A 15,567-nucleotide genomic window follows, 5' to 3' on the forward strand; every position below is an offset into this window, starting at 1 on the left:
TCAGGATTAAAAGCTTTTTTTTTTTTGCTGTAATCTTATCCACCTGCCAAACTTTTTCTTACCTCCTAAAATTAACATAGGGTGCAGAGAAAAAGTATTAAAAAGGTCTTCATCATAGTTACACATAAAAATTGAGTGAGAAAAGGTACTGACATTGAATAAGTCTTCCACTTTAACATCTCGATAAGATCTATTAACACACTTATTTTAGCAATATCCTAAGGAGACAAAAAAATATGGAATTTTCCCAGAAAAGTGCTTCTCAAAAGTTAGTGGGACCTGACAGTCTGTATTTCTAAAAAATATGTGATGCCAATGCTCTTAGTTCAGAGACTACATTCCAAGTGGCAAGGTCCTAGAGTTTATTAAGAAGAGATTTTACTGACAGTGTTTTCAAATGTGTAAACCACACTGCATAACTGTAAATACATCATTAAAACAAAGGAAATGATTTGGGTAGCTGATGGCTTTTAGACCTTCATTTTCTCTCTTACTGGGATTAAGCAAGATTTTTTTAAATCTCTTCACTGAAACTTTTTTTTTTTTTTGATATTTTATCTTGAAGACAGAAACACTCATAGCAGAAAAGAACAGACACCAGAGAAGGGCAAAGAAAACAGAAGCAATACAAACAGTACCGCTAAGAACTGAGGATAGGCTGGGCACACTGGCTTATGCCTGTAATCTCAAACATTCCGGGAGGCAGAGGCGAGGGGATCGCTTGAGCCCAGGAGGAGGTGGTTGCAGTAAGCTGAGATTGCGCCACTGCACTCCAGTCTGGGCGAGACTTTGTCTCTCTCACACACACACACACACACACACACACACACACAAACTGAGGATGTAGAGGATGAAGGATAACTTAAACAGGGCCTGAGAAAAGAGAAATACTGACAGAAGAAATGTGAAGAAATTAAATGGCTATCTTTGCTTTGCTGGTGCTTACTGTGGATGACAAGTAGGAAGTAACAGCAACAATAAGAAAAAAAGTAAAAAGAAATAATCCTAACACGCTAGTGGAGGGGAAAAAAAAAACAAAACTAGTAACAGCCTCTGCCTTGCTTTCCTGGATTCACAGACATTTTATAAACCCCTGTTCATTTTTAACATATAACAGCTGGCTGTCTCTGTTACCCTTATCCCAGAACAGGGTTGAAAATCAAGAACTGTATTTTGGCCAAGCGCATTAGCTCACTTCTGTAATCCCAGCACTTTGCGGGGCTGAGGCTCAAGGATCACTTGAAGCTCAGGGTATGAGACCAACCTGGACAAAATAGCAAGACCTCATTTCTATTTAAACAAACAAACAAAAAAACCCCGTATTTTATGAGGCATTCCAATTGGAAACAAGTTAAACCACTTGAAGTCACCCACAGTTAATTTAACCTAAAACGGCTTCAAAACACTTCTAGTATTGATTTGAGAATATTAGATCATAAGCAATACTTTAAGTTAGCAGCAGTATGAGATGAAAAAACAAAACAAAACACCGTAGTCATACACTTTTGAAATTAAGATTTCAAATTATTTATTAAACTCAGATAGTGGACTAATTTGACTCAAAGATCAACTTACAGTTTTCGATTTTGTGAATTTGTCTTCACATTTGATTGCTTCCTCTGGAGAAACTCTTCTTTTTGACAAATCAATATATCCTGTACAAAAAAATTTTGAAAAACTTATCTCTGTCCAGGTGCCACTGTACTACTGTAACCGGCTTTGAAGACCAAATTAAGTGTTTGACTGGCATACTTACAATTATTTCCTACTAAAATCATTATCAACAAAATACTGCATAAGTATTACAAGGCTTTGAGTATCCCTCATCAGAAATGCTTGGGACCAAAAGTGTTTTGGATTTCAGATTTTGGAATATATGCAATGTATTTACTAGTCAGAGCATCCTGAATCTGAAAATCCAAAATCTGAAATGCTCCAATGAACATTTCCTTTGAGTGTCACGTTGATGCTCAAAAAGTTTCAGATTTTGGAGCATTTTGGATTTGGGGATAAGGGATACTCAGTCTGTACAAGACGAGAGATTCTGAATTGTTTTCAGAAATACATTTTTATTATCAGGTAATTATATATTCTCCATTACCTTACTGGAGAGAACTAATAATTTTCAATTATCCAAATGAAAGCTAGTCAAAATGCCTATCTTTCCCCTATTTCTTCCTTTTCCTTCTCCAGAATAGGAATTCACTAAGATGTTCATTTAGTTTAAGGAAAGAGGCTATCCTCACAGAAGATACACACACACACACACCCACACACACACTCACATACTGAACAAATTAAAACTATCTAATCTACTGTATTACTATCATATACAAGTAACTATGTTACTTGTTGGTGCTTATATATGTTAGGTGCTTAAACATCTCCTTGAACCCTCAGAACAATCCTGCATGGTAGATTATCATCCTATTTCCCACAGCCCCACTTCTTTTTAACCTGAAGAAACTAAAACCCACAAGAAGTTAAGTAACTTGCCAAGGTCAAGTAGCCAAAAAACGGCTGAAACCTACAAACCTGCGCCTGGCAATGACCTCCAGTACAATGCTGGGTAACAGCGTGATAGTGAATGTCTTCTTTTCAATACTGGAGGACATCAAGTCTGTGGCGTTTTTCTAGACACTCTTTTATCAGATTAGGAAATTCCCTTTTAGTTTTTGTTTGCTGACTTTTTATTATGAATTGGTGACAAATTTTGTCAAATGCTCTTTCACATCTATTAAAATGGTGATAGTTTTCCTCCTATATTCTCTTCATATACACTGATTTTATTTCAGATTCTGAGCATTGTTTCATTAAAAATGGTATGACTTACATATAGTGTACATACACCACTTTTAGTGTTAAGTTCTTTGTGTTTAAAAAAAAACAGTCATTTAACCACCACCAAAATCAAGTTCCATCACCCCTGAAGCCACTAAAAACTGGATACAAGTTTCTTTGTGAAAATAAATTCTCCTAGAAATGGCACAGCTGCGTTATACATTAAGTACATGTTAATTTTAACTGCCAAACTTTCCCAAAGTGAATGCGGCACTCTGCATTCCCATGAGCAATGTGGAGCAGTTCGAACTGCTCCATGTCTCTCAACTGATTTTTAAAAAGTCAGTCTATTGACTGTGCAGTGGCATCTCACTGTGGTTTTAATTTGCATTTTTCTAATGACTAATGATGTTCAATTATCTTTTCACGTACATATTTGCTATCCAATTATCTTCTTTGGCAAAGTGTCTATTCAAAACTTTTGCTCCTTTAAAAACTGATGGTTTAGATACAGGTTTTGTTTTTGGTTTTCTTTTTTTGAGATGGAGTCTCACTCTGTCGCCAGACTGGAGTGCAGTGGCGCAACCTCAGCTCACTGCAAACTCTGCCTCCTGGGTTCAAGTGATTCCCCTGCCTCAGCCTCCTGAGTAGCTGGGACTACAGGCATGCACCACCATGTCCGCTAATTTTTTGATTTTAGTAGAGACGGAGTTTCACCATGTTGGCCAGGATGGTCTCGATCTCCTGACCTCATGATCTGCCCACCTCTGCCCACCTGCTGGGATAACAGGCGTGAGCCACTGCTCCCAGTCTATATACAGGATTTTTTTAGGTTGTTCAAGAGTTTTTAAAATATGCTGGTTTGTCTTTTTATTCTCTTTACAGTGTCTTTAAAGAACATAAGTTCTTAATTTTGATAAGGTTCAATTGATCAATTTTTCCTTTCATGGATAACACTTTTAGTGTGCTATCTAAGAAATCTTTGCCTAATCCAAGGTCAAAAAGATTCCTGTTTTCTTCTAGAGGTATTTAGAAGTTTACATTTACATCTATGATTCATTTTAAGGTAACTTTTGTATAAGGTGAGGTGTTTGAACTGAGTTTCTTTTTTGCATATGGACATCCAGTAGTCCCAGCACCATTTGTTAAAAAGATAATTTTTTTCTTTGATCAGCTGCTTTTGTACTTGTTAATTAACTGATCATATAAAAGCACACATAAACTTTAAAAAAAATTTTTTTTAAATAAAAAGAAGTGAGAAACAACAATAAAAGAGGTGGGGTCCTGCTATGTTGCCCAGGCTAGTCTTGAACTCCTGGGTTCAAGTGATCCTCCCACCTAGGCCTCCCAAAGTGCTGAGATTACAGGCCTGAGCCACCATGCCCAGCCAACGAAAAGTTATGATTGTTAAACCAAACTGGCATTCCATATACTCCACTTGGTCATGCTTTATTATCCTTTTTAAACATTGTTGGATTTGAAAAACATATTTTATTAATTGTTTTATCTATGCTGATCACATTTTTGGTCAGTAATTTGCTTTTTTACAAAAACATGTCTTTGTCGGGTTTTCTTATCAGGGTTATGATGGCCTCATAAAATTAGTCATGCACTGCATAACATTTCAGTAAACAATGGACTGCATATATAGCAGTAGTGCTGTAAGACTATAATACTGTATTTTTACTGTACCCTTTCTGTGTTTAGGTACACAAATATTTACCATTGTGTTACAACTACCTAATCAGTACAGTAACATGCTGTACAGGTTTGTAACCTAGGAATAATAGACTATACTAAACAACCCATGTGTGTATGGGCTATACTATCAAGATCTATGTAAGCAGCACACTCTATGATAACTGCATGATGAGACATTTTTCAGAATGTATCCTTGTCATTAAGCACCACGTGACTGTATTGACTATATTTTGGAAGTATTCCCACCTCCTCATTTTTTTTTTTTTGTGGGAGACACAGTCTTGCTCTGTTGCTCAGGCGGTAGTACAGCAGTATGATCACAGCTCACTACAGCCTCTAACTCCTGGGCTCAAGCCGTCCTTCCACCTCAGCCTCCCAAGTAGCTGGAACTACATTACAGGTACACACCACCACATCCAGCTAATTTTTAAAAATTTTTATAGAGATGGGGTCTCCCTATATTGCCAGGCTGGTCTTGAACTCCTGACCTCAAGCGATCCTCCTGTCTCAGCATCCGAAATTGCTGGGATTACAAATGTAAGCCACCATGCCTGGCCTACCTCCTTAACTTTCTGAAATTGTATTATGACTCATATTATTTCTGCCTTAAATGTCTGATACAACTCATCAATTTAACCATCTGGCCTACAGTTTTCTTTTTTCTGAGACAGGGTCTTAGTCACTCAGGTTGGAGTGTAGTGGCGTGATCTTGGCTTACTGCAGACTTGTTCTCCTGGGCTCAAGCAATCCTCCAACCTCAGCTTCTCTGGGACTGACTTACAGGTGCACAACACCATGCCTGGGTAATTTTTCTATTTTCTGTAGAGACATGGTTTTGTCATGTTTCCAGGCTGGTCTTGAACTCCTGGGCTCAAGCAATCTGCCCACCTCAACCTCCCAAAGTGCTGGAATTATAGACATGAACGACTGTGCCTGGTCAGGACCGAGTTTTCTTGATGACAAGGTTTTTTACAATAAATTCAATTTCTCTAACATATAGGACATTCGAAATTTCTATTTTAAATTGTGTCAGTTTCAGTAAGTAAAATTTTGCAAGGAATTCACTAATTTCACCTAATTTGTTGAGATGATTGGCATAAAATTGGTAATGATATTCCCTTATCAGCCTTTTAATGACTATACCATCTGCAGTGATAGCCCTGTTCTCATTCCAGAGATTGGTAATTTGTGTTCTCTTTCCTTTTCTTCATCAGCCTAGCTAGGGGTTTATCAATTTTGCTCTTTTTTAAAAAAACAAAAAGCAAGTTTTTAACTTTGTTACTGTTCTCTGATTTTCTGATACTCTATTTCACTGATTATCTTATACTTATTATTTCTTTTATTCTACTTAAGAGTTTACCTTTCCCTTCTTTTATCTTCTAAAATGAAAGTCTAGGTAACTGTTTTAGATCTTTATTCTTTTCTAATATAAGTAATTAAAGTTATAAATCTTCCCCTAAGGCTTTAATATATGAATTATTTGGAAGGGCTTATTTAATATTACAAACTTTTCTCTCCCAAGATATAATGACACAGATTTCAAAATTAGTTCCAGTGTGATCAGAGAACATATTTGTATTCCAACCCTCTGAAATTTATTTCGAGTTGTATTAATATTATAGCTCACCTTATTGTCTATCTTGGTGAATGTCATGCACACTTGAAAATAATGTGTATTTTACCTTTTCTGGGTGCAGTGTTCTAAGTATCAAACAAGTCAAGATCTTTGGTGATCTGTCTAATTGTTTCATCAATTGTTCAGAGCTTGTTCAAACTTCCAACTATGATTATAGATTTTTCCATTTCTCTCTTGAATTCTTTCAATTTCTGCTTTATATTTTGAACTCTATTATTAGGCACATGCACAGTGATGACTATTGTTTTCCTTCTAACAAATTGACCCTTTATCATTACAAAATATCCCTGTTTAAATCTGAAAATACTGTGTCTTAAAATCTACTTTATGTAATAGTAAGACACTGTCTCCTTAAGGTATTGTCTGCATAATATATCTTTTTATATCCATTTATTTTCAACCAAGTATGTCTCTTGTAGACAGCATTATCATTTGGAGTCTTTTTAATTCATCCTAACAATCTCTGCCTTTTAGCTGGAGTATTTACCTGATTTACATTTAATTACTGATATAAATGAATTCAGTTATATCAATAACTGAATAACTGATTAACTGAATACCTACATTTTAGATATTTGTTTTCTATTTGTTCTTTCTGGTTTTTGTTTTGTTCTTTTGAGTTTTCTTTTAGGTTAATGTTTTCTAGAATTCCATTTTAATATATCTTTGGCTTTTACAATAGTCTATCTTCGTAGTTTACTTACTTATTTCTAGAGACAGAGTTTCACTATGTTGCCTGGGCTGGTCTTGAACAACTGGTCTCAAATGACTCTCCCACCTCAGCCTCCCAAACAGCTGTGACTACAAGCACAGACCACTGCAATTGGCTTATTTAATGGTTATTCTAGAATTTACAATATACATACTTAACTTTTAGAGTTAATTTTACTACTGCACGTAAAATGTAAGAATCGTTAAGAATCATATAGATCTATTTACCCCACACCTCCTGGCCTTTGTGATTAAGTTGTCAAGTGTACTAAGTCTGCTTTAAACAGTATTCTGTTTTCTTAGCTTCTATACTTAACTATTTGGCATCCATTAATCACAGAGCCAACTGTATTAACTATATATTTATTATTAGGAGTAACTAAATATTTTCTTATTTTCTGTATTCTTGAGGCTCTGATATTTGTGGAGAGAATGCCCCTCCATCAGGTGGGGAGGAGTCAGCAAAGGGCTTGCTTGGGAGCATGCCTTTCTTACGCAGAGCAGCCAATCTGGAGCCCATAAACTCACACACCAAGTCAAAATTCTCCCTGTTATAAGTCAAGGGCCAGGTATTAGACAAGCAGGGCAGTCCTTATGCCCCAAGGCCCGCCAAAAGCATCCAAACTAGGCAACTGCAAGCTGTTTAAGCTGCTCCGCTTTGCTTTTCCTGCAGAAACTCCAATAAAAGCTCTGACCTACTTTTTCCCCTAGTTCTTTGTCACTCCCGACTAAAACTGGTGCTTCCCCATGTGGCCCTGCATGGCATTATGAGGCCCCCTTCTCTCAGGCAATATAAGTAGTAAAAGTTTTCAAGGACATTGGCCTGTGTCATCACTTAGTCACCTCTGTAGATTACAATCCCACGGGCACAAATGAGACAAATAGTTAAATGTATTTTTTAAAGAAACTAAGAAGGGCAAAAATAGTCTTTTACATTTACCTATGTATTTTCCATGTCAGGTCATCACATCTCTTCAGTTTAAGTAACTTCCTTTACCTCTCTTTTTTTTTTTTTTTTTTTTTTTTTGAGACAAGGTCTGGTTCTATCGCCCAGGCTGGAGTACAGTGGCACGATCTTGGCTCACTGCAGCCTCTGCCTCCTGGACTCAAACCATCCTCCTACCTCAGCCTTCCGAGTAGCTGGGACTACAGGGCGCACCACCACGTCCAGCTAATTTTTGTATTTCTTGTAGAGACGAGGTTTTGCCATTGCCCCAGCTGGTCTTGAATTTGTGAGTTCAGGTAACGTGCCCACCTTGGCCTCCCAAAGTGCTGGGATTACAGGTGCAAGCCACCATGCCCGGCCACGTCTTTAGTTTCTATTTACCTAAAAATGTCTTCATTTTGACCTTCATTGTTGAATATTACCTTTAGATACACAATTCTGGTTTGAGTGCTTTAAAGATATCATTCAATGCTCTGGCCTCCATTATTTCTAGTATGAACACCATAGTAATTTGTATCACTGTTCTTCTGTAGGTAATACATCCTTTTCCTTGGGCTACTTTCAAGATTTTTCTCTTCACCTTTTTTCCCCAATATTAATAGTCTGATGTACCTGGATATGATCTTAATAACATTTATCATGCTTAAGAGTTGTAGAGTTTCTTCAATTTGTAAATTTGTGTTTTTCTCCAACAAGTAAGGGAAACTGTTAGCCATTATTTCTTCAAATCTATTTTCTGTTCTCTCTCCTCTTTCATTTCTTTTATATATATATATATATGTATTTTTTTTTTTTTTTTTTTTTTTGAGACAAGAGTCTCACTCTGTTGCCCAAGCTGGAGTGCAATGGCGTGATCTCAGCTCACTGCAACCTCCGCCTCCCAAGTTCAAGTGATTCTCCTGCCTCACACTCCCAGGTAGCTGGGCTTACAGATGCATGCCACCACACCCGGCTAATTTTTTTACTTTTGGTAGTAAAATTTTTTACTTTTGGTTTTTGCCATGTCGGCCAGGCTGGTCTTGAACTCTTGATCTCAAGTGATCTACCCGCCTTGGCCTCTCAAAGTACTGTGCTGGGATTACAGGCATGAGCCACCATGCCTGGCCTTAGAATTTATATTTAGTCATGCACTGCATAATGATATTTTGTTGAACACTGAACTGCATATACAATGGTGGTTCCATAAGACTATAATGGAGTTGCAAAATTCCTATTGCCTAGTGATGCAGTGCATTTAGTTTTTATAAATTTAGTGTTACTTAAGTGTACAGTGTTTCTAAAGTCTACAGTAGTGTAATGTCCTAGGCCTTCACACCTACTCATCATTTACTCACTAACTCACCCAGAGCAACTTTCAGTCCTGCAAGCTCCATTCATGGTACGTGCCCTACATAGGTATACTTTTTTTAAATCTTTTCTACTGTATTTTTACTGTACCCTTTGTGTATTCTGTGTTTAGATACACAAATACCTTTGTGTCAACTGCCAACAGTATTCAATACAGTAACAGGCTGTACAGGTTTGTAGCTTAGGAGCAACAGGCTATACCATATAGCCTAGGTGTGTAGTAGGCTATATATACATCTAGGTTTAAGTAGACTCTATGAAGTTTGCACAACAAAATTGCCTAATGATACGTTATCTCAGAATGTATTCTTGTCATTGACACTTGGCTGTGGTTCTTTGTGGAAGTTTCTAGTTTCTCTGAGATTTCACTTTGTACATTCTTTTTTGAGACAGAGTCTCACTCTGTCACCCAGGCTGGAGTGCAGTGGTGCGATCTCGGCTCACTGCAAGCTCTGCCTCCCGGGTTCCTGTCAGTCTCCAAGTAGCTGGGACTACAGGCGCCCGCCACCATGACTGGCTAATTTTTTGTATTTTTAGTAGAGACGGGGTTTCACTGTGTTAGCCAGGATGGTCTTGATCTCCTGACCTCGTGATCCGCCCGCCTCGGCCTCCCAAAGTGCTGGGATTACAGGCATGAGCCACTGCGCCCCGCCTTGTTCATTCTTTACAAGCATATTTCCTTAATGTGCTTGAGCAGTTTATAATGTCTGCCTTAAAATCCATGTCTGGTAGTCCCAACACCTGGATCATCTCTGGGTCAGTCTCCACTGGTTGCTTTTCTCTTCTGTATAAGTCATATTTTCCTATTTATTTGTATGGTTAGCAATTTTACATTGTATCCTGCACCTGTGGCAAAGACTCTGGATTCCTGTATGTTCCTCTTCAGAATAGATTTTGGCTGGGTGTGGTGGCTCACGCCTGTAATCCCAGCACTTTGGGAGGTCAAGGCGGGTAGAACACAAGGTCAGGAGATCAAGACCATCCTGGCCAACATGGTAAAACCCCATCTCCATCAAAAACACAAAAATTAACTGGGCATGCTGGTGTGTGCCTGTAATCCCAGCTACTCCGGAGGCTAAGGCAGGAGAATCACTTGAACCAGGGAGTTGGAGGTTGCGGTGAGCCGAGATCGCGCCACCACACTCTAGTCTGGCGACACAGCGAGACTCCATCCCCCACCCTCCTCCCCCCCGGCAAAAAAAAGAACACAGATTTTTTTGTTTTAGCAGGCAGTCAGCATCTGAACTCAAAACTATAAGCTCTGTCTCCCCAGATGGTAAGCAACTGAAATCTGTTCAGATTTTTTCCATATTAGGATACTTGGAGTCCACCCTGTGTTTCAGTAGTTCAGGGACAAACCAGAGATTTGGGAAGAATTTATACACAGACTTAGGGGCTCTCCCCTTGTGCCTGCCTCCTTTCTCTAACCCTTACCACTACCACCACCAGTTTCCATCTACTATGGTTGTCAAGAACTCTCGCCTCCAGTTCTAAAGCCAGTAAGACCATAAGTTTTCCGCCAGAATCTTAAATGCCCAGCTTGAAGCTGTCTTCAGCATGTACTTAAGTTAAAAAAAAAAAAAGGTGTAAAACAGAAAACATATCCTTTCTTTTTTTTTTTTTTTGAGACGGAGTCTCGCTCTGTCGCCCAGGCCGGATCTCAGCTCACTGGAAGTTCCGCCTCCCGGGTTTACGCCATTCTCCTGCCTCAGCCTCCCAAGTAGCTGGGACTACAGGTGCCCGCCACCACGCGCGGCTAGTTTTTTGTATTTTTAGTAGAGATGGGGTTTCACCGTGTTAGCCAGGATGGTCTCGATCTCCTGACCTCGTGATCCGCCCATCTTGGCCTCCCAAAGTGCTAGGATTACAGGCTTGAGCCACCACGCCCGACCAACATATCCTTTCTTGTAAGTGTCAACTCACCTTCAAATTTTCAATTTTGGCATGCTTTTGGCTGCTTCTCATTGTCTTTAGGTAGTTATTTTTCATACTTGTTCAGGGTTTATGGCATTTATGTCGAAAGGCTTATCTAGTAGGACCTAATTCTCTAGTAAAATGAATTCTCTCTACAGGCTCTTTTGCACTTTGATCTTTTCCTCATCCTATCCTGGAGATCTTCCATATCAGAATACAGAATATTCAGATCTCATTTGCATAAAATTGCATTGCATGCATTTGTACTGATTTATTTAACCAGTCCCCATTTTGGTCATTTCCTGGTTTTAGTTAATGCCATACAAACAACTGCTATGGAAATAGCTTTACATGTATCTACTGTACGTAAGCAAGAATGCCATTCCATATTTTTTCTGATTGCAACTAAAAACATATTTGATTCCTCCTTTTGTATCTATTTCATACAATAGAAAAAGAAGGCCGAGCACAGTGGCTCACACCTGTAATCCCAGTACTCTGTGAGGCCAAGGCAGGAGGATTGCTTGAGCCCAGTTCAAGACTAGCCTGGGCAACATAGTGAGACCCCATCTCTACAAAGAAAGTTAGCTGGGCAGGGTGGAACATGCCTATAGTTCCAGCTACTTGGGAGGACTGCTTGAGGAACACTTGAACAGAGGAGTTCAAGGCTGCAGCGACCTATGATCACAGCACTATACTGCAGCCTGGGTGACAGCAAGATCCCAACCCTTAAAAAAAAAAAAAAGAAGTACAAGATTAGACACTATTTTAGGTACTACTAGGACAGTGATGTGAAGACTTACGTAAGTTTAACAAATAGTCTCAAAGTAGTTTAATAATTTTGGGTGGGGCTATAGCTAAGTCACAGCAAAACATTTAAAACAATCCATGTGCTAAGTAGCAGTCACTACCTAAGGCATAAGACATCCTCAAAATCTATGTATCATCTAAGGCTATAATAAAAAAAAAAATAAAATGTCAGTATGTATAAAATTAATCACTTGCAGAAGTGAGAAAGTATTAGTAAACTAGACGGCTGAGGAGATTCAGAAGGATAAGTTGAATCAAGGTGACTGATATGCAGCCCTTCAGATATGATGGTAACTAATGACCTAAAATTAACACCTAACAAATTATAGTAAGATGGCTGATATTAAAACCTACTTAATGGTATTGTATACCATGTTTTAAAAAACAGTATTCACAAAGGTGATGATTTACATAGGGTCCAGAAAAGGAATCCAATAAGTAAAAAATGGATAGTCATCCAGAACTGTCTGAAAGATACCACAGGATTTGGTAGACGCAAACATTCTAATTACCAGCAAGACATACAATGTTGGATTTCAGGTGTGTATATACACACATAGTATATTGCTTTTTCAAGGCTTATATAAAAGATTCCTAAAACCCATCTGCCCCATTTTCATGCTTACGCAAAGATCTCATTACTACTTTAGCTTTAAATCAAGAAAAAAGGCATCCAACATATTCAGGCCTACCAATGTAAATGAACTAGTACTCTCTTTAAGTTTGGTTACCATGAGTCAATTACCAAGATCCTGATAAACACCAGAAATAAAATTCAAGTTATTTGATCCATAAAATCCTAGGATGTACTAATTAAACTACTATTAACTTAAGAGATCTTGCTTAGATAGCTAATTGTCATGGTTTTCTAACCATTTTGTATGTAAGAGGTTTAAGTATAAAAAGAGCTTTCTTTTCCTAAGCTGCAGCATGCAATTTACAAAAAATGTATTTTTAAATAAACCATTTTAAATCTGAAATTTATATTACAGATATTTTTCTCACTTACCTTTTTCTTTGTCCACCCTAATGACAACCACACACTCATTCCTGCCAATTCGGATGAGTTTGTTGATAGAACGGATACGCCTTCTGGATAATTCACTAAGAAGAATCATGCCTTCAATGTTGTTGTATTCCAGCAAGCTGACATAAGCCCCCATTTCAGCAATGGATCTGACATTCACCATCACTACATCTTCCACCTCAGGAAATTTGTGTTGATAAAATCTACAACTTAGACCCGGCATTCTGCAATTTAAAAAAAGAATTAAATAAGTGTTCAGTTAAGATGAAAATTAAAAAAAAAAAAAATTAATTTCCACATCTTGCCACTGAAAGAAAAGATGAAGAAAAAAATAGTTATTAGTCTTAGTCTTCTCATCCTTTGAAACTTAAGTGGTACCAGAAAACAGATAATGTTCAGGAACCAAGCTTTAATTTTTACTTTGCTCAACATTTTTGTAATGCTTGGGTGATTCTCTGCCATTAGTTTCAGAGGAATCATAAAAAATAATGACCATCTATAAAGTATTCCAAGACCTAAGGATTAAAGGAATATCTCAAGAGTAAAATACTACTTTAAGGCATATCAAATGATGGGAAGCATCACTATTATAACTAATCAGAAAACTAAAGCTACTCTTTGCTGAAGTTAGCAAACATTGTATATGCTACCACTCACTATATAAAGGAAAGAATTTTCTACCTAAATCCTAACTAATATACCATATGATACATTGTCATTTATTATAGCCAAAATTAGTGTCACATGTCAAAGCAACAAAAACTAAAAAAATTTTAATCCCAAAATAAACTAAAATGCATCCTCCTCTCATAATTTTTTTCCCTGAATTCACAATGTCTAGCTTCTCTTATCCCTGATACTCCCAAATATTCCTTTCTTTTATTGAATAGGTATACTTAATCTTGAAAATAGCTTTAATCTCCATTACTACAAAGTTCAAGTTTCTCTTAACCTCCAAGCATTAAAGATATTTACAATTATTCCCTTTGATCCACCCAACCTACTTTCAGCAATACTCCTTTTATGATCCACAAGCCTGAAATCATAATCTGGGTAGAAGCACATTAAAAAAGGAAGCTCTCAAACTAATCACGGCTGATGATTTTCATGTTTTTCTGTTAACCTTCACTGTTGTCACTGCTCAAAACGTAAGCAGTAACAGAACTTAAAGGCCTAAGAAAACCTTGTGAAAATTAATTTAATAACTTATTAATTGTCACCTGCCTATATCTTCCCAGTGGCTTCCTTCTGACTTATATATCTTTTCACTACCTACAGAATCCTATGAGATCTGGTCACTGCCTATCTCCTTGTGGTACAACTTTCTCCCTAGTTCTCCCTATTTTCTAGATTAAAAAAGTGAAGCACAGGTTAAGTCACTTGTTCTTTCACATACTGCTAACAAGTGATGAGTCGGGATTTGAATCCAGGAAGTTTGGATCCAGAGTCTGTCCTCCTCTTTTTTTTTTTTTTTTTGAGACAGAGTCTGGCTCTGTCACCCAGGCTGGAGTGCAGTGGCCTGATCTCAGCTCACTGAAAGCTCTGCCTCCCGGGTTTACACCATTCTCCTGCCTCAGCCTCTGGAGCAGCTGGGACTACAGGCACCCACTACCACGCCCGGCTAGTTTTTTGTATTTTCAGTAGAGACGGGGTTTCACCGTGTTAGCCAGGATGGTCTCGATCTCCTGACCTCATGATCCGCCTGTCTTGGCCTCCCAAAGGGCTGGGATTACAGGCTTGAGCCACTGCGCCTGGCCCAGAGTCTGTCCTCTTATCAGTAAGTCTATGTTCTCTCAAAACTATTCATAAACATATTACAATTAGAAACGTTTTACTTTAAAAGCAACATGAATATATATATTCAGTGCTAGAGTATGTAACACCAATAAGTGCAAACTATTAGTACTCATTGGTTTAACAACGAAAAGCAGCATATTAATGACAGTAGCAGAGATGTATTTCTTTGTAGGGAATACAAAATCCCTACAAAATAGGGATTTAGCAAACAAAGAGAAGTAGACATTCAATGGCCAGAACTACCCACCAAGAAACAGCTGACTGGTTGTTTCATTTTTAAACAGGGCTTTTCAGGGGTGGGGGTGGGGGTGGTGGGGAAACTGTTGTTGCATATGTGCATGTAAAGTTCTCAAATTTGAGAGCTAAAAAATGTTTTAAATTGGGCATCAAAATAAACTATGTTACAGGAATGAACGGAACAGTTTTAAGACATTTAACAGGTGAAAACCATATTTACTTACCAAGTTTCTCCAAATAGCAAAGGTGACGCTTTTAGGGGAAGCAAGGCTTAATCTGATGGTTAAAACACACGGGCAATCATGTAAGAGAATCCTGAAGGGATATGACTATGAATACTATTTCTTCAGGAGGCACAAGTCTCTTTGCAACATAAAGGGTAAGTAAAGGAATACTGTTGATGGTTAAGTTATTCATAGCAAAGACAGGAAGTTAAGTACAAAAAGAATCCATACCACAAAAACCTACATATTGGTTGATAAATTTTCAACATACTGCCTAATGAAATGCTAATAACTTAATTTTTTTTTTTTTTATTAAAACATTTGGCAATCTCAAAGTCACACTAGGTGACTTCATCTCTTTATCTTTTTCACAGCATTCTGACTTATTTTATTTGGTCCTCAAGAAGTGTCAAATCTGGCAATTAACATAGTAAAC

General features: G+C 37.8%; 1 protein-coding gene across 1 annotated transcript in view; it reads right to left on the reverse strand.

Moving 5' to 3' along the window:
• Nucleotides 1–15,567, reverse strand: part of EIF2S1 (eukaryotic translation initiation factor 2 subunit alpha) — a 28,133-nt gene that overhangs the window by 10,234 nt on the left and 2,332 nt on the right. The window contains exons 2-3 of the mRNA XM_023182231.3: nucleotides 12,856–13,097; nucleotides 1,576–1,655 (exon numbers count right to left, since the gene is read on the reverse strand). Of these exons, the coding sequence (XP_023037999.1) occupies nucleotides 1,576–1,655; nucleotides 12,856–13,096 (321 nt within the window). The 5' untranslated portion in view covers nucleotide 13,097. The remainder of the gene's footprint in view (nucleotides 1–1,575; nucleotides 1,656–12,855; nucleotides 13,098–15,567) is intronic.

Source organism: Piliocolobus tephrosceles, chromosome 6 (assembly GCF_002776525.5).
Source record: "Piliocolobus tephrosceles isolate RC106 chromosome 6, ASM277652v3, whole genome shotgun sequence".
NCBI lineage: Eukaryota > Metazoa > Chordata > Mammalia > Primates > Cercopithecidae > Piliocolobus > Piliocolobus tephrosceles.